Source organism: Alexandromys fortis, unplaced genomic scaffold, assembly GCF_014885135.2.
Source record: "Alexandromys fortis isolate MF-2015 unplaced genomic scaffold, M_Fortis_MF-2015_v1.1 scaffold_5, whole genome shotgun sequence".
NCBI classification, from domain to species: domain Eukaryota; kingdom Metazoa; phylum Chordata; class Mammalia; order Rodentia; family Cricetidae; genus Alexandromys; species Alexandromys fortis.
The window spans coordinates 16,740,791-16,758,660 of NW_026067924.1; the positions used below are offsets into that span (position 1 = coordinate 16,740,791).

The 17,870-nt window shown below is 44.1% G+C and overlaps 1 protein-coding gene, 2 non-coding genes and 1 pseudogene across 4 annotated transcripts; 3 read left to right on the forward strand and 1 right to left on the reverse strand.

The window, feature by feature from the left end:
- Nucleotides 1-758: 758 nt before the first annotated feature.
- Znf184 (zinc finger protein 184) lies at nt 759-11,684 on the reverse strand. Of its 2 annotated transcripts, XM_050142584.1 has the most exons (6): nt 11,580-11,684; nt 11,002-11,206; nt 9,642-9,709; nt 6,864-6,990; nt 6,294-6,389; nt 759-3,102 (listed from the first exon to the last, which is right to left on the reverse strand). In XM_050142584.1, exons 2-6 carry the CDS (start codon nt 11,006-11,008, stop codon nt 1,166-1,168), a joined length of 2,235 nt encoding a protein of 744 aa, XP_049998541.1. In that variant the 5' UTR covers nt 11,009-11,206; nt 11,580-11,684; the 3' UTR covers nt 759-1,165. The 2 variants fall into 2 exon arrangements, with proteins under 2 accessions (XP_049998541.1, XP_049998542.1); XM_050142585.1 differs by lacking the exons at nt 9,642-9,709; nt 11,002-11,206; nt 11,580-11,684 and having other exon boundaries at nt 6,294-6,420; nt 6,864-9,344.
- On the forward strand, nt 3,113-6,236 carry LOC126501750 (elongation factor Tu, mitochondrial-like; annotated as a pseudogene).
- Nucleotides 11,685-15,797: 4,113 nt separating the features above from the next.
- Nucleotides 15,798-15,879, forward strand: Trnas-aga (transfer RNA serine (anticodon AGA)). The gene has a single exon. It is a non-coding gene; the product is annotated as a tRNA-Ser (tRNA).
- Nucleotides 15,880-16,334: 455 nt separating this feature from the next.
- Trnad-guc (transfer RNA aspartic acid (anticodon GUC)) lies at nt 16,335-16,406 on the forward strand. The gene has a single exon. It is a non-coding gene; the product is annotated as a tRNA-Asp (tRNA).
- The last annotated feature ends 1,464 nt before the right edge of the window (nt 16,407-17,870 follow it).

The window sequence follows — 17,870 nt, forward strand, 5'->3', positions numbered from 1 at the left end:
GCATATGCTGTTAATCCCAGCCCTCAAAAGAGGCAAAGACAGGCAGATGTCTGTGAGTTCTAGGCCAGCCTGGTCTACACAGTGAGTTCTAGGACAACCAGGGCTACATAACAGAGATAACATCTCAAAAAGTGAGGACTAGGGGCTGGCAGGATTTTCTGAAGCTTGGGCCAACTGAAATGAGTCTTAAGTGCAGCCTCGGCACTAAATCTTGTTGTTCTCAGTTGTTAGGACTGAATTATCTCCAAACTCATAAGCTGAAAACTCCCCCATTCAATGTTACTAGGAATGAGTGTCTAGAAGGTTCAATCCTAGAACACTCAAGAACAGGATTTTGTAAAAACCTTTTTCTCTCTGCTCTCTGCAAGTAAGAACATAAGAGCATAGCTGACCATACAGCCAGACAGTGGACCCTTTCCAGACTCTAGTTTCCAGAACTGAGAAATAAAATTCTGTTGTCTAAACTATACCTGTCTATTTGTTATTGCAACCTAACCAAGACACCACGTGCAAACGGGGTCGAACACCAGTACATACTGTAGAAGAGGATCTCTCTAGTTGTAACTCCTAGAAAAAAATATTTAAAGCTACAAGAGGAAATAATTGATTTTTGAGATAAGAGTTCCCTGTACTGTCCAGTCTACTTTAGACTCCAGGGCTTGTAACCGTCTCATTTCAGCCTAAGAAGATGGAAATACAGGTACAATGAACCTGCTGCCAAATTTTAATAGTCACAGTTGAGTTTGATTGTATTTTATAATTATTTTTATTTAAGGGGCCAATTTCCTGAATAATGTTCAGTACATTAGAACAGGAGCAAAACAAATTCCTAGTTACTAAAGCACAGATTTCTTCTCCTAGAAAAACATGCATAAACATGTAGATCCAAGACAAAATGTGGATGCATAAAACGCAACTATTTAGGAATAGATTGTAAATATACAAAACTAAGTATAAAACTCCAGGATACCTTTCAAATCATCTCTCAATCTTTTATTTCACCTCGTCCACACAAGACACTTGTTCCAATGTTGTTTAATAACATATCTGGATTAGTTCAGCCCAATAGCCTATCTCATCATGAGACAGGGAGAACTTAAAATACTTTAAGGAGCTCCTCACCCCACCCTGATTCACTATGCACCAAAGCAAGTAGAGCAGCCGTTTATGATGCTCCTAGTGCAGCTATGCCGGGGTGCAGTCTCTGGTGTTTGGTGAGAGCGGAGCGACACCTGAAGGCTTTTCCACAGTCACCACACCCAAAAACCTTCTCTCCTGAGTGAATCTTCTGATGCTCAGCAGGGTAAGTGTTCCGGCTCAAAGTCCTTGGGCATCTGTTACAGCTGTCCGGTTTCTCTCCGGGGTGAGCACTCTGCTGCTCGGGTAAGAGCACGCTCTGGGGAAACGATTCACGTTCATCGCACTTATAGGGCTTCTCTCCGGCATGAGTCCGCTGATGCTGAATCAGGTGGGAGTTCTGGCTAAAGGCTTTTTCACATTTGTTACACTGGTAGGGTTTTTCTTCTGTGTGAGTTTTTTGATGTTGTGCAAGAGATGAACAGTGTCGGAAGGTCTTACCACACTTGGGACACGCGTAAGGCTTTGCTCCTGTGTGAATTCTCTTGTGTTGTGTAAGGTGTATTTTCTGGTTAAAGGCTCTACCACATTCATTACACTTGTAAGGTCTTTCACCGGTATGGATTTTCTTATGCTGAATAAGTGATGAGCCATAGCTGAAGGTTTTCCCACATTCAGGGCACTGATAAGGCTTCTCTCCGGTATGAATTCTCTCATGCTTAGCGAGAGATGAGCTCCGAATAAAGGCTTTCCCACATTCCTTACATGCATAGGCTTTCTCCTGGGAGTGGGTTTTCTGGTGCTGATGCAGGTTGGATAGGTAACTGAAAGCCTTCCCACACTCACCGCACTCAAAGGGCTTTTCTCGAGTATGAATTCTTCGGTGCTGAGTGAGGGATGAGCAGTAACTGAAGGCCTTTCCACAGTCACTGCACTTGTAGGGTTTCTCTCCTGTATGGATTTTCAGATGCTGGGCAAGGGATGACCAGTAACTGAAGGCTTTTCCACATTCTGCACAGTCATAGGGCTTCTCACCAGTGTGTGTCTTCTGATGCTGAGTCAGGTTTGAGTGCTGACTGAAGGCTTTGCCACACTCATTGCACTCGTAAGGCTTCTCTCCAGTGTGAATCATATGGTGACGGATAAACGTTGAAGGCCCGTTGAAGGCCTTCCCACACTCGTTACACTTATAGGTCTTCTCTCCAGTATGAATCTTTTGATGCTGGGTAAGGTGTGTGCTCCTGGTGAAGGTCTTTTCACATTCTTCACATTTGAAGGGTTTTTCTCCTGTATGAATTTTCTGGTGCTCCATAAAGTGACCTCTCTGGCTGAAGGACTTTCCACACTCATTACAAGTGTATGGCTTCTCTCCGGTGTGGATTCTCTGGTGCTGAACAAGATGGGTCCTCTGACTAAAGGCTTTCCCACATTCGTCACATTTATAGGGCTTTTCTCCAGTGTGAATCCTTTGATGCTGAGTGAGAGACGGGCCCTCAATGAAGCCCTTTCCACACTGGTCACATTTGTACGGCTTATCTCCTGTATGGATTCTCTGATGATTGATAAGGTTTTCACTTCGGCTGAAAGCCTTGTTACATTCGTTACACTTGTAGGGCTTTTCTCCAGTGTGCGTTCTCCGATGGCGAGCGAGAGCGGAACAGTAGGTAAAAGCTTTGCCACATTCGCCGCACTTACACAGCTTCTCTTTCGGGGCGGGCTGTGAGTTCTGCTTGACTCTTGTTTTGGTGGAAGTTTGTTCGAGAACTCCTTCCGTTTGTGATACGAGGCTTGAACTCAGGCCGAGACTGCTCTCACACGAGGGTACTGCTTTCGCAGTTATTGGCCGAGTCTGCTGGTTTGCCTGGAGCGACTCTAAACTCCCGCCAGCCTTCCACGTTTCTAAGATGCCGGAGCTGTAAGAACCAGCCCTTTTGCAGCTGTTTGTTAGGGCCTCAGAAGACGGATGTCCTTCAGAAATGTCACGCTCTAAGGGTGACACGCTATTTTCAGGTCTTATCTTCCAGTCTGAAAGAAAAAAAAAAAAGATGTCAGTATTTTCTGGAAGAGTGAAAGAAAACTTGTTGGAGATTATGGAATTCTTTGAGGGTTCTCAGATATATAACCTTACTACCCGGGGAGAGAGTGGAAAGCGCTAAGGAGAACCAACTGAAAGCAGGAAGAGAATGCTCACGTCAATCCCACAGACGACCTCTCTCAGCACCTGGAAGACTGAGGTTCTACTACCACAATGGCAGCCCTCACATTTTTGCAAATGACACCCTGCTTCAGTAGTCTAAGTGTCAACCTGACCTCACTGCTACAAGGTTGGCTGTGGTCACTGAGGGCCCTGAAGACCTTTGCGCATGACAAACTTCATGTGAATGTGAGTAGCACTGGCCACATGGAATCCCAGGCAAGACTCCCCTGACCACAACCATCACAAAACTTCTAGTTGAGCAATGTGGGGCTAAGTTAAAGAAGTATAAGGACACAGACAATTCTCAAAAGAGAGAGTTTGGGGTATCACTATCAGTGCAGTCCAGACGGAGTACAGCATTCCTGCCTGCCTCCATGCCCACAGACTTCCCAAGAATGGTGGATCATTTAAAGCATATGGTCAGGGCACTCTCCCTCTGGGTGACTGCACTCTGATGGGGGCACCATACCCCAGCCGCAAGAGCACAATGGCTAAACAGATTGGGGCCAAGCATGCTGTGGTGTGTGTGAACAAGATAGACACTATGCAGGCCTCAGAGATGGTGGGAGTCAGCACAGCTGGAAATCCAGGAGCTGCTCACCTAGTTTGGCTTTGAAGGAGAGGAGACTCCAGTCATTACAGGCTCTGTGCCCTTGAGCACCGTGATTCTGAGCTAGGTGAGAAATCGCTGCAAAAGCTGCTGGATGCTGTGGTCACTTACATCCTGGTGCCCACCTGAGACCTGGAGAAGCCCTGTCTGCTACCTGTAGAGTCAGTTTACTCTGTTCTTGGATGGGACACAGTGGTGACCGGTACATTAGAGCCTGGCATTTTGAAGACGGGAGATGTGTACAAGTAGCTGGGATAACACGGGCATTTACACTGTGGGGATAGGAGCTGAGACATTCCATAAGAGCTTGGAGAGGACTGAGGCAGGGGTTAATCTGGAGGTGCTCTGGTACAAGGTAGAGGCATAAAAATTTGAATATGCACCAAAGGGTGGAGGCCTATGCTTACATCCTTGGCAAGGAGGAGGACAGCCACCACAAACCCTCTGTGTCTCATTGTATGCCCATCGTCTTCTTTCTGACTTGGGGAATGGTGTTATCTTCTCTCTGGGGAAGGAACGTGCCATGCCGGAAGAAGAGCTGAAGCTCAGTCTACGCTTGTGGCAGCCCACGCTGTTAGAGAGAGGACGACAACAAAGCTACGGCCACTGTCCCCATCACGGAAACACTTGCCATGACCAGGAGAACAGAATCTCAGATGGAGATGGTCAGGTTCTTGAGCTTAGGGCTGCCCTGATCACTGTCCCTTCCTGTGGACACAAGCTGGGTCCAAGCAGAGTACAGTGGACATGTCTGCTCACGAAAAGTGGCCCGCTAGGTGAAGTAGCTAATTGTTCCATGAATTTAGAAAAAGAAAAGGTAACCAGAGACCACCGAGGGTACAAAGAAAATGACTGACTCTGAAAGATGCAGTATGAACTGAAATTCCTTGTTGATGAGCAACAAAGCAAAATTTTAAGGATGCTGAGATAAACTCCAGACAAATAGGAGAGACCTAACTAAGACTTATGATTGTTAGCCTGGAAACCAGAAGTATTCATCTTTGCTAAAAATTTAGAAGGGAATAATAATAATGATAATAATAAATAACAAATTCAAATCTACCATTTTGGAATTTGGAAGTAAGAAATGGAGGACTATATGGTGTAGGAGTGGAAGATGCCAAAATCAGCATTACACTAGGATGCTCATGTGTAAGATACAAAATTCCAGTTTAAGAGGAAAGAAAATAGTTGAAGCCACAGGAATGTTTATGAGAACAGGACAGAGGTGAGGAAAACCGTCAAGGGTGATAGAGGAAAATAAAACACTTTTTTGCTGGGTGGTGACGGCGCATGCCCTTAATCCCAGCACTTGGGAGACAGAGGCAGGCAGATTTCTGGGAGTTCCAGGACAGGTTCCAAAGCCACAAAGAAACCCTGTCTCAAAACAAACAAACAAACAAAAACAAAAAACAAAACAAAACAAAACAAAAAAACCCCACTTCTCTAGTTTCACTGGTAACAGGACAGTAAGAAAAGACACTGTATTGGAAGTGCAGTCACAACCACTGCAAGCAGGAACAGAATGCAGACCCCATGTTGCCCACTATCTCCTCTCCATATCTCCACAGATAATGGGATAGTGTGCACAAGTGTAGGTAGATTAACAGTAGCAGAACTTCTTTGGCAAAAACATGGTCACTGTACACAGCTTTAGCAATGTGTTTCAGACATGTTTTCACCAAGAGGAATGATACCCAGGGAAATATGTTTGTATAGCAAATAATCATAAAGAGTATCTTCTGAGGCTGATGAGACAGCTTAGTCAGTGAGGGTAACTGTTGCTGCTGGGCCTGATAATGAGTCCAATCACCATCCCCATACAGAATGAGACTACTGCAAGTTGTCCTCTGGCCTCCACATAAACCTGCACTCTCGGGCAACACACAAACAAAATAAATTCAATAAAGAATCTTCTGGATATACTGTAGGCACTGTGTGGCACATGAAGGCCATAAAGCCTTGTGCTGTTAAGAACGAGAACACAGACTCTTGGGCTGTTAAGAAAGAGAAAAGTAAGTGAGCTGGGTGGTGGTGGCGGCGCACGCCTTTAATCCTAACACTTGGGAGGCAGAGGCAGGTGGATCTCTATGAGTGTGAGGCCAGCCTGGACCACAGAGCAAGTGCCAGGACAGGCTCCAAAGCTACACAGAGAAACCGTGTCTCGAAAAACAAAAAGGAGAGAAAAAAGTGTTTGATAACCAATCACAAGTATGAAACACATGAAGGAAGGCAAAGTGATATCAACTACAACCCAATGCTTTAGAGCAATCAGGAAGGATGCCTCCTAAAAGAGAATGTAGAACAGAATCTCCTCTCCACGGGTGATGCTCTGAGTGACATCTACACAGTCACCTCTCACCAGGCTGGCAGCTGGAGAGCAGTCCTCTGTTGTCACACACTGCTCACCTTCCATGGAACCAACAGGAACGCACGACTCCTCTGTCCATGGCTCTGTCCCTTGTTCTAGCTGGGAAATCATATCAGGTTTGGAAACCTGGAGTCCTGCTCAGAGGGAGGAAAAAAAGGAATCTGTCTGCAATAAGGAAAAAGCACCACATCAGAACGCAATCTCACCACTCCAGAAGATCCACTTGGGAAAACTCTGGTGGGATGGACAGCATACAACTGTCATGAACAGTGGGGCAGCCGAGAAGCTGATCTGAAGAGAGTGATTAGTTGCTGTTCCACTTAATAATGAGGAGAAACTTCCAAAATTTAGAATTGTTGGTTCCTAAACTTAGGTATCAGTCACATCTAAGCACCTAAAGTGTCTCTCACATCCCGTCTAACTTTGGGGCCACCCCCATCTGCAGAAACCAGGTGTGTTCCCTCCTCCACATAACCCATCAAAACTTGGGGCTACCCTACCCACAGAGACAAGGTGTATGTTTGCCTCCCACCGTTTCTGTTACCTACAGAGACCAGGTCCATACCCTCTCCCCACATCCGAATCTTTACTTGGGGCATTCCCCTCACCTATAGAGACGAGGTGTGTATAATTTTCCAGTGTCACATCTCTGAACAAATCCCTCTGGGTGGGATCCAGGTGTCTCCATTCCTCCTGGGTGAAGTTCACGACAACATCCTTAAAGGTCACTGATTCCTAGAACATCAAATGTTCTACTGCTTAGAATCAGGAAATAAGAAAAATTAATACTATCCATAAAAGCAAAGCAGGTGATATAAGTGAAACTAGTAGGTCACTAGGATGTTCACTTTTGGAAAAACTTAAAATAGAACTGTTGTGTGATATTTGTGCACTGCATGAAAACGTACTGCTGTAATTGGTATAATAAAAGCTGAATGGCCAACAGCTAGGCAGGGGGCATAGGTGGGACTTCCATGCAGAGAACTCTGGGAAGAAGGCAGAGTGGCCAGCCAGACATAGAAGAAGCAGTTCAAAACCAAAACCTTTTTTCCCTGTGAAGTACTTAATTTAGGTATCTAAGTAGGTGCTCAGGTGTTACCGGCCAAAGCTGCCCTTGTTCTTCCTCTACACCTCCGAGTACTAAGACATAGCAAATATTAATACTATAGCTGCTATCATCAATAACACTTTTACTATATATAACGTGCAGGAATATCCAACAACTTTATTACAGAATGGGATGGATGAGGAGACTGCCCTATTGCATTTGTGGGGGGTGGGGTGTGAGTGGGTGAGTTTTGAGACAGGGTTTCTCTGTGTGACAACCCTGACTGGCCCTGGCTGGCCTAAAGCTCAGAGATTAGGCTGCCACTGCCTCCCCAGTGCTGCAACTAAACGCATGCCACCGCACCCAGCTGCTCTATTACATTCAAAGGACACCAAAGCATAAAGTAACTGAAACAGTGCCATGCTATAGAATAAAATTCAGTATGAAGACAACAGCTCTGAATAGGCCCTGTGTTTAAGCATTTCTCAAATTAACTAAGATACAATCAAGTAATCACTAAATCATATCATTACAATTAACTTGGCCAAAAAAAAAATTAAAGTAAGATCTTTACATCTTCACAACATCCCTAAATATTCCTGTGGGCTCAAAGATTATGTTATGGGGTGGCTGGTTTGAGAGACGGTTCTGCTATATTATCCTGGCTGGCCACTGCCTCCCAAGTGTTAGGAAATTAAAAGTCTGTGCCACTATTACCAGCTTCATTTTAGATTTTCGACCTCTACGGCTTTGAGCAAACTAAGCTTCTGTGATTATAGGAAACTAACATATGTATTGGACACTTCAACCAATATGAACAAGTTTACCTTCCTCTACAGCACTCTTTGATTATTCATATGATGGCTAATATTCTGAGAAAAAGAAAAGTCAAAGAATCTTAGTAAATTTGAAAAGATTCAAATTTAAGATACAAAAGTGTGTTTTTTCACCATGGATCTGTTCACTCACCACTTAGAACATGATAATGGTTTTATGAATTTCCATGTATGTTAAAACTTACCCAGTTACAGGTGGCCTCTACATCTGTGGATTCAAGCAACTGTGGATTAAATATGTTCAAAGAACGTGCACAGATTTTGTTCTTGTCTTATCCCCTAAACAATACAGCAGGACAACGACATAATGTTTATGCTGTCTTTACAGTGGATTAGCTAAGTGTCTAGGATGACTAGCGTAACAGCAGGCCGGGGACAGGTCATATGCAGAGATTGTGCCCTAAGAGAAGGGCTTGAGGATCTACATGTTTGGAATCTGTTAGGTGTCTTAGAACCAATTCCTCCAGGATACAAAAGAATGACAGTATACTTTAAATACATGCAGTTTATTGTCACAGTATTCCTCCAAAAAGTGATGCCAGAAGTACTCAAGCTGAAATTGGGAAGAACTGGGGTGGGCAGGCTGAATAAGAATAGGGAACTTGATGAAGGGGGGGTTGAGGTTGATTAAGGCCTGTGGGAAAGTTCTCTCTCTTCCTTCCTTCTTTCCTTCCTTCCAAGTTCTCAAGAAGATACATTTTCCTAAGAACTTTATGAGATCTTATTTCCTACGCTGACAACTATTATGAATCACAGATGACCTAGAGAATAAAGCCTTCACACTTCTTATTAAATATTCAATATCTTTCATATTCTGACTAAATCCAATTATTTTTTAATTTTTCAAAAGAAGTCATCTCAGCTGGGCAGTGGTGGCGCACGCCTTTAATCCCATCACTCAGGAGGCAGAGGCAGGAGGATCTTTGTGAGTTCGAGGCCAGCCAGGTCTACAAAAGCTACTTCCAGGACAGCTAAGCTACAGAGAAACCCTGTCTCGAAAACACAAAACAAAAAAGTCATCTCCTCCAAATCTTTCTCAATCTATGACTGTTAGCAGTACGTACCTGTACACCTCTACTTATAAAAACCTCTCCATACCTAGACTCGGTTTCTCACTCCAATTTTCACATGTCACTTGTCCTTCAGAGTACAATTCCCCACCATCTGTCCCCCAATGCTCTGTCCCTTACAAACCGCACCCACCTCTCCATTCCCTCAGATCCACAGCCCTCATTTCACCTTCCATAAATTCGCCTATTTAGATTTTTATTGGCTATTTTACTCTAGTCAAGTAATGAATTAAATGTTGTACTTCTCCCCCCATACCCGTAGTGTTACAAGATACTAAGTAAATGGTGACTACATCCTTGAAACTGGAGAGGCAGAGAAGGATCCAGGTGAGATCACAGGGCAGATGAGAGCCCAGAAAGACTCGCCAGCTCACAAATAAAAGATACATTATTCTAAGAAGTGACATGGCACTTAAGAAAATCTCAACTTACCCGAAAACTAGTTGATGGGAGTAGAGGATGTCCCTCGTGGAGACCGGGGGATTCTGCAAAGGACAGACCTAAGGAGAAAGAGGCCACGGTGAATATGACTAGTCTGTTGCTGCAAGCAATCCAGAAAAAATTCTCACCTTTCTTCCTAGAAATAACAACCATGTCTCCTCATCCTTTATGTCTGAATCCCCCTATGCCAAAAGAGTCAGCTGAAGCCTCTGTACTGTCCTGAGTAGGCTCAGAAGGAAAAACACACTGCCTAAAGATTCAGCTTTCTCTCTTGATGTTTAACTACTCACATGGTTCATATAGCTAAATCTGAGGTCCTCCTTAAGTAAGGCAAGACATTCCTGCTCCCTTTTCTCTGCTACACAGAAAACGTCAACAAACAGCAGGAAATGAAGGTGAATGCCTTTAATCCCAGCACTAAGGAAGCAAAAACTTGTGGATCTCTGTGAGTTTAGCAACACACACAATGTACAGTTGTGCAATCACACATACCTAATGAAAGAAAAGACGTGCAGGCAAGTACTAATACACACAAGATAAAAATAAATCTAAAAAAGTTAACAGATAGTAACATTTATACTCTCAGGTTTTTTTTTTTTTTTTTTTTTGGGTTTTCGAGACAGGGCTTCTCTGTGGCTTTGGAGCCTGTCCTGGAACTAGCTCTGTAGACCAGGCTGGTCTCGAACTCACAGAGATCCACCTGCCTACGCCTCCCCGAGTGCTGGGATTAAAGGCGTGCGTCACCATCGCCCGGCTACTCTCAGGTATTTTTAAAGGAACATTTAAAGAACTGTCTTTTTAGGCACCACAATGTAAGAAATATGTTAACTAGGAAGTCTAGAGATCTTACATGGACCTAAAGAAATGAGGCCAGGTTTCTTGAAGGAGAACTTGGGAGGAGTTCTAGGAGTTGAATTTGCAGGTAAGGGCAGCATTGTGAAAGAATGGACAGTCTTTAGTGCTTTTAAGATCACAAGAACAGGCATTTTTGGTAAAAGGAACTAAAAACAAAACATGTTGTTTGCATCCAAAATGGCGAGTTTAGGGCCACAGTTGCACAAGCTTGAAAATTTGCTATCTGCAAGGTATTTCAAAACTTATCTTTGCATTGGAGAAATAAAACACTTTTTTTCTGACTACAATTTATTATTCTAAAATGTAATAAAGAAAAATATCAAGAGGATCAGATATTTTGAACTGTTGTTGTTTTATGTCCAGGAGACAGAATTAATTCTTCCAAGGCTCTTCCGATGATGTAATCGGTTTCTTTACCCCTAACCACATTGCTTCCTCCTCCCACCTCTCAGTTCGGGCCCCCTCCGGCCGGCTCTGCCGTGATAGTCCCCATTACCTGCCATCTCAGGAGCTCTACGTGTTCCGCTAGAACCTGGACACGTGGGTACCCGGGCAGCTTCAGTCTGGGGCTTGAATGTCCCGCTCCCCTCCCAGGGTGGGTGCCTTATGCCCTCCGTGGTTGGCCTACAAGGCACAGGATGCAGTCTGCAGCACGCGTCTTACTGTCGCACCTCAGACCCATACAGGGTAGCCAGGAGGTCCTGCCCAAGAGCGGAGAGCACAGGGGAGGACTGAATTACTACAGAGAAACACACAGTAGAACGGGAAGGAGCAGCTCTGCCCTGTAGCAGAGACTCTACAGAGTCTGGCTAGGCTCCCTCCACCGGGTCCGCGACCTCCTACTTCCCCGGCGGCAATCAGACACCTGTTGCGGGGCACGCCAGAAAGCGGGCGGCCCCGCACCTCAACGTGACCGGCCCAGAACAAAGGAACAAAGCCTTGGGGAACAGGCGGGCCCCGGCATCGCCGAGGGGAGGCGCGCCCCCTTCCCTGACTTCCCAGCTTCCTCCCGTGCAGGCCTCATTACGCCGTGACGTCACACTCCTAGGGCACTGGCGGTTGCCATGGTGATACCTGGACTCCAATCTAGTGATGCATTCCTTAGGCTCCTGGATCCAGAAGCACGGGGTGGTCACTTTGGACTCAGACGGGAGCCTACGCCGTGGAACTGGCCAAATACCCACCTCTTTCCACGCCCACAGTCGGCTTAGCGGTCACTTCCGGTCGGGCAGACCCTTCCCCTTCTTTCCCCCCTCCCTCTAGCACAGACGCGCGCCTCACCGGGGAGCACGGAGGACCACAATTCCCAGAATGCAACGCGCGGCGTTTCTCAATTACTTTCCCCAGGCTTCCACTCACCTTGCAGCCTCACCTGGTGGGTCGGGAGGTTGCGCCTAGCTAATATTTGTGTCTGATTGCTTGGACTGTGAGCAGAGGTAGTCATACTGGTCTTTAAAACGAAGACAGATACACACACCTGCAAGGTTTTGGGTCCGGGATGTTGGCGCACGGCATCAGGCTCCTCCGAAAGACCGCGAACTTGTTAAGTTGATATGACTGGCCTTGAATTCAGAGTCCACCTTCTCCACCTCCCAAAGGTCAGGACCTCCCACACTGAAAATTTCAAAAATCAAGCACACATTTCACCATTCAGCCCCACGTTTATTACCTGGCCTGCATTCTTCTTTTTAGGATTTTTGTCGTTTTGAAAAAGATCTGTCGTTACCCACTGAATTGTTTTCATGTCTTCCAAAAATGACCCACTTTTTTTTTTAAATGCTAAAGAAAACAGAAGGAGATGGTGGTACAGTATTGTAATGCTCTCTGCTTGTTTCTTTGCCTAGCACCTAAGGAGAATCTGTTGGTGTGCCCTTGACGTACACAAAAGACTCCAATAAATAGATTTTTTTTTTTCTTCAAAGGTGTGGTGCACACAACTAGAGGCCTCTTATGTTCCCAGTTATTTGACAGAAGGGCTAAAACGTCTCCCCTCCTTGGCTGACAGCACTGGACCTAGAAGTGGTGTGCTACCCATGAGGAAGTTAAGGAAAGGGAAAAATATTTAGAGAAATGGTTGCAACAAGACATTAGATAAAAAGGAAATGCAAACATAGCAAGCATGGGTTTTTGGTTTTTTTTTTTAAGATTTGTTATGTGCCTGTGTTTGTGCACGTTTGTGACGGGGGAATACTTCAGTGTTCAGAGAATGATGTGGGAGCCCCTGGAACTGGAGTTACAGGAGATTGTGATCCACTGGACATGGCTACTAGAAACCCCTAAACTGTGTCTCCAGCCCCCAACATGTTTTAAACGTGGCGACTATTGGAGGCATATTGGAGAAAACGGAACAGCTGGCGAGGAACAGTACAGGAAACTGGAAGTGTCCCTATGATTTGAAAGAAAAATGAAACTGAGTAAAAGAAGGGATAGACAGGAAGCACAGAAGACAGAAACCCAACGGGAGCATAACAGTCAGGAAGGAGGGATCGGATAAATAGCAGCTGTCAACACTTCCTGTGTGGCAGGACAAGTAACAAGTGTCTTGCATCTAGTAAGACAATTCTTAAAGCAATTAAGTGGAGATACTTTTCTCTAATTGTTCCTATTGTACACAATGGACATTAAGTAACAGCTTAAGTAATTTGCTTTAGGTCACATAGACAGCAAACAAGACTGCTGGGTTACTATAGATAGTTGGTAGACAAGGGAAGGAATTAGGAGTTTACCTAAGGCCTTTTCAGGAATAAGTAATTTTATTTCTGAGGCTTTAAATATGGGGAAAACTTGGGTAGCATAAAGTTCTTGGGTAACAAATTTTCACTAAATTTCTTTCTGTTTTCCTTGTTTCTCTGGTGTAACATAAGAGAGATAAAAAAGCCACTAGCAGCTTGGGGTTTTTGGACCTTTCCTCTTGTCCCCTTAAACTTTTTCAACAGCAATAATCTAGTTGTTTCTGAAGTGCTCTTATATGAAGGTTAGGTTTTGTTCTGCTTGTACTGGGAATGGAACCTAGTGCCTCAAGCAAGCCAGGGAGGCGTTCTACCAGTGAGTCACACACATAGCCACTGTTCTTCCTTAAATTCTCAATGTACTTCAATTCTATAAGGGAGACTACTGTTATGGGTTAAGGATGCTTGGGCGCAGACATCTAACATTAGCTTCCTTGTTTGCTGGCTACGAACACTACACAGGTCTCTGTCGTGGAAATGGGGTTCTGCTGATTTAAATACCTGGAAATGCAAAAGCGACTTTGGAATTTGATAATGAATAGAAGCTAGAAGGACTATTGGGTTATATCGTTTAAACTAAATTGTTTTGAAAAGATGGATGCAATATCCATTAAGTTCACGTGATGGCGCAGATGGGAGTGGGGAGCATGAGAGAGCTGCAGCCACCTAAGACATTCCATACACTGTCACTAGGAGAGCGATAGTGGAGGCATGTATGTTTCCTAGAATGAAAACACCACAGACTGGGAGATGACATTTGAAAAAATGTGTTTGTACCAGTAATTTAAGATGATGTCTGCAGAAGACAGAGATATGAAAAAGACTCCACAGCTTAGTTTTAGGAAATGTGGATTGAAACGAGGGCACACCACAGTACTCCCGCCCAGAATGCTCAAGATCTAGGACAATGACCAGAAAGCGGAACAAAAGGAGCTCTCTCTCCTTCACCGACAGCAGCAGTGCCAACCGATGCGTCCCATCTGGAGGACAGTTTCTTATAAGACTATTCATAAACTTCTATTCAATGATTATTCTGCCCCTTAGTGTTTCTGCAAAGGAATAACAAACTGACATCCAAAGAGTATTTGTGTATATGTTTGTAGTAAGAGTACAAGAGTGAGCAGACTGTTGGACATAGGTTAGTGGAATATTATTCAGCAAATAACAGAAATAAGTTACCAAGCTACAAAGAGGGGGTGGGGGAGGTAAAATTAGTCACTCTGGAAAAGGTTGCATACAGTATAATTCCATCTATATAGCAAAAAAAACAAAAAACAAAAAACAAAAAAAACCCCACAAAGATTAAGTAAAACTCACTGTCTGTTGGGTATTTGGGGGGTAGGTTGAGCAAAGGGGGCTGTGTGTGTGTGTGTGAAACATATAGTAGTTTATGTTTATGACACATACCAATCCCAAAGCCTGTACAACATTGAGCAAGCCCTAATGTAAACTGTAGTATTAATAATAATTCACCATTACTGGCTTATCAATGATGACGAATGTGCCATAGGAAAACAAGATGTCAGCAATAGGGAAACGGGGGGAAAAGAAGGCGAGAGGAGCATATTGAAATTATATTTGCCCTCCAATTTCTTTTCTATAAATCTAAAATTGTCCTCATCTCCCAAAGGCTGTTAATGTAGAAATATATAAATGTTAAAGGAGCTTCCCGTAAGGTCCGAAACCCAGGACCGGCAATTAGAAGCTGAGGGTCTGGTGATCCTTTTGATTAAGGAGCAGTCATTTAGTTGACTGTGTTATACTGTTGGGTGGAAGACAGAATTTAAATATTTAGTTGAGAATTCCAAGTGAGGTAGTCGAGGGACCAACCTTCCCCCTGGGCACTGCTTAACTGTGTTTGTTTGAGATAGGGTTTCTTCTGTCCTGGAACTCATTCTGTGCACTCGGTTGGCCTTTGAACTCAGATATCCTCCAGTTTCTGCCTCCGAAGTGCTGAGATTAAAGGCGTGCACCCCCACCACCCATCTGTCTATCATTCTTTTTTTTTCTTTCTGTCTATCATTCTTTAAAGCAATTGAGAGTATTATTTTTGTATTGGGCTTAAGTCTATTTTGGTAAACAGCCTTTTAAAGCTTTCTGTAAATTATTAAAATTGGATGTTTGACTAAGGGCTCAGAACAAGAGCAGTACTTGTGATAATGAAGTCTGATTACACTTTATTTTTATTTAGACAAAATATAGCCAGGTTGACCCCAAACTGACAATAGTCTCCTTTCAATATCAGTGCGGGGACACAGGAATGAGCCACCACACTTGGCCTGACAGTACTTCTTTGTGAGGTCAGTTGGGATCTGGTGAGGGAAGAGAAACCTCCAGTTGTCTGAAGACGGTGTTGGGACTCCTCTTGGCACGCTCTCCGTTCCGAGACTGTAAAGAGATTCTAGCCATTAGAATCTCCCGTACGTGTTGGAGGATATTCTCTTTCTTTAGTGACCTGTAGTTCCTTACAAATTTGTCAACCTGTTGCGTTTTCTTTCTATCTTGAGTCACAGCAGGTACTAGAATTTACCTTTATGGATTTCAAGGACGTTTATGAACTCATGTAGTCGTGGCCGAGTGGTTAAGGCGATGGACTAGAAATCCATTGGGGTCTCCCCGCGCAGGTTCGAATCCTGCCGACTACGGGCTATTTTAAATCTGGATTTAATTTCAGCCAGGTTTCTCCATTGACCTCCACAGAGAGCCCACCTCTATCACTTCCATGTATTCAGCGACGGGTTCCCCATACTCGGTCTCTGTTAGGCGGGCACATTCACCGGAGACTTTTTTTTCTCATCCGGGTCCAGTTCCCATTTCCAGTCTCACAACACACCTAGTTTGAAGCTTCAGGGACTCGACTGTGATTCCATAAGAATTAATCCAGGAACTGTCTTTCTCCTTTTTCTAGTTAAGGCTCTCTGCGCCAGCCATCCCATCACGCAGGCGCGGCTCCCTTAGCGTGAGTAGCGAACAAAAGTATACTAGAAGCGTGCGCCGAGTTGCGTGGTACATGGTAAACACCTAAAATACAAACGCACACGTGGGACTCTGGAACCTCAGAAACTTCCTGTACAGTCCCTGAGCAGGCGTTCTTATCTCTTCCTCGTTAGTATAGTGGTGAGTATCCCCGCCTGTCACGCGGGAGACCGGGGTTCGATTCCCCGACGGGGAGAGCATTGTCAACTTTTTAAAAATACGTTTACCTTTGAAAAATTCAATTCTCAGTTAATTACATTCCTTCTCTCTTTATTAGAATTCTTCCAAACTAAAGAAATACCACCTAAAAGTAAACTGTAGAAATCACAAGGATTTTGCTACTACGCATACACCATACATATAAACACTAACTCTGCCAAGAAGATAGACAAACACAGTAACCAAGAAATCAGTATTGGACTAGGAAATTCCTTGCCCCTCCTGAGTTTACGTACTAACTAACAAAGCCAATGTCCACAATTTTGATATTCCTGTCAAAAAATGTGTAGCCTAATTAGAGGAAATATTAAACAAACTATGAAACAATCTACAAAATAGCTGGGTCAGCAGGGCGATGGTGGCGCATGCGCCACACATGATCCGGACTTCTTTCTCTCGATATGTTGATCATTGGGAAGACAACTCGTGAAATCTGAATAGTCTATTGATTATTATGTCATTGTTAGTTCCTACTTGTGTTCATTGTTCAGTGGCGATATGACAATGGTATAAGGCAATGCATACATATAAAATGCATATGTATTAAAGGGTAAGTATCTTCAAACTACCACAAATAGTTCACAAAGATATATACATGCCTCTCAGAGCATGAGAGAGAAAAATTAGTAATATGCTAAGTATGTTAACGGGGAATGTTGTGAAGGATATTCAGGAGTTCTCTTCACTGAAACATTACTGTCTGAATTTTTACAAATGAGTTAAAAACAAACCTTTATTATTAATTTTTAAAGTTCACTCCATGCTACAGTATGCAAGTGGAAGCTAGAGGACAACTTGCAAAGGTACGTTGTCCTCTGGGGATCGAACTCAGACTTTTAGGCTTGGGTGGCAGGTTTCCTTGCTCTCCAAATTATCTTGCTAGCCCCTAAGAACTTTCAGCTCTGAGGGTGGTAGTGTACACCTTTAATGCCTACAGTCCTGGAAAGAGACAAGAGTATCTCTGCACGTTCCAAATCAGCCCAGTCTACATAGCACAAACTGCAAGGCCAGCCAAGACTACAGTGTGAGAAAGAAACCAAATATACTACACGTAATAAGAAGCCTGGGTAGAGAGACCCTCCTGGGGAAATGACTGATAAACATGTGTCATAGTAGAGTCTTCAGTAATGGTGTTGACCAGCCTACACTTGGGGCAACGCTGATATTTGTAAATATTTGAGAAGAGCCCCCATTAGAACAACATTTTCGCCTCATATATGCACAGCGTATAGATCGGCATAAGCCATCCATTTCCACCTACAAGCGAGTCCTCCTGGGCTTCGGAGGCTAGCAATGCAAAATGTTTTCCTAACACCCTTGTTGTTAGGGTTCTAGATGTGACATACCTAGAGTTTCCCAACGCAAAAATAAGGTGTTATTGCGGTTGTGTTATCGCGTTCACAAGCATTGCCATGGACACAGTGGGATTTTCCCAGAATGG

Coding starts and splice junctions, on each gene's coding strand:
- Znf184 (XM_050142584.1), bottom strand. Junction 6,390..6,863: donor TACACACCTCGTCTCTATAG/GTGAGGGGAATG, acceptor CCCTCTGAGCAG/GACTCCAGGTTTCCAAACCT. Junction 3,103..6,293: donor TCCTGTTGGTTCCATGGAAG/GTGAGCAGTGTG, acceptor TTTTTCTTTCAG/ACTGGAAGATAAGACCTGAA.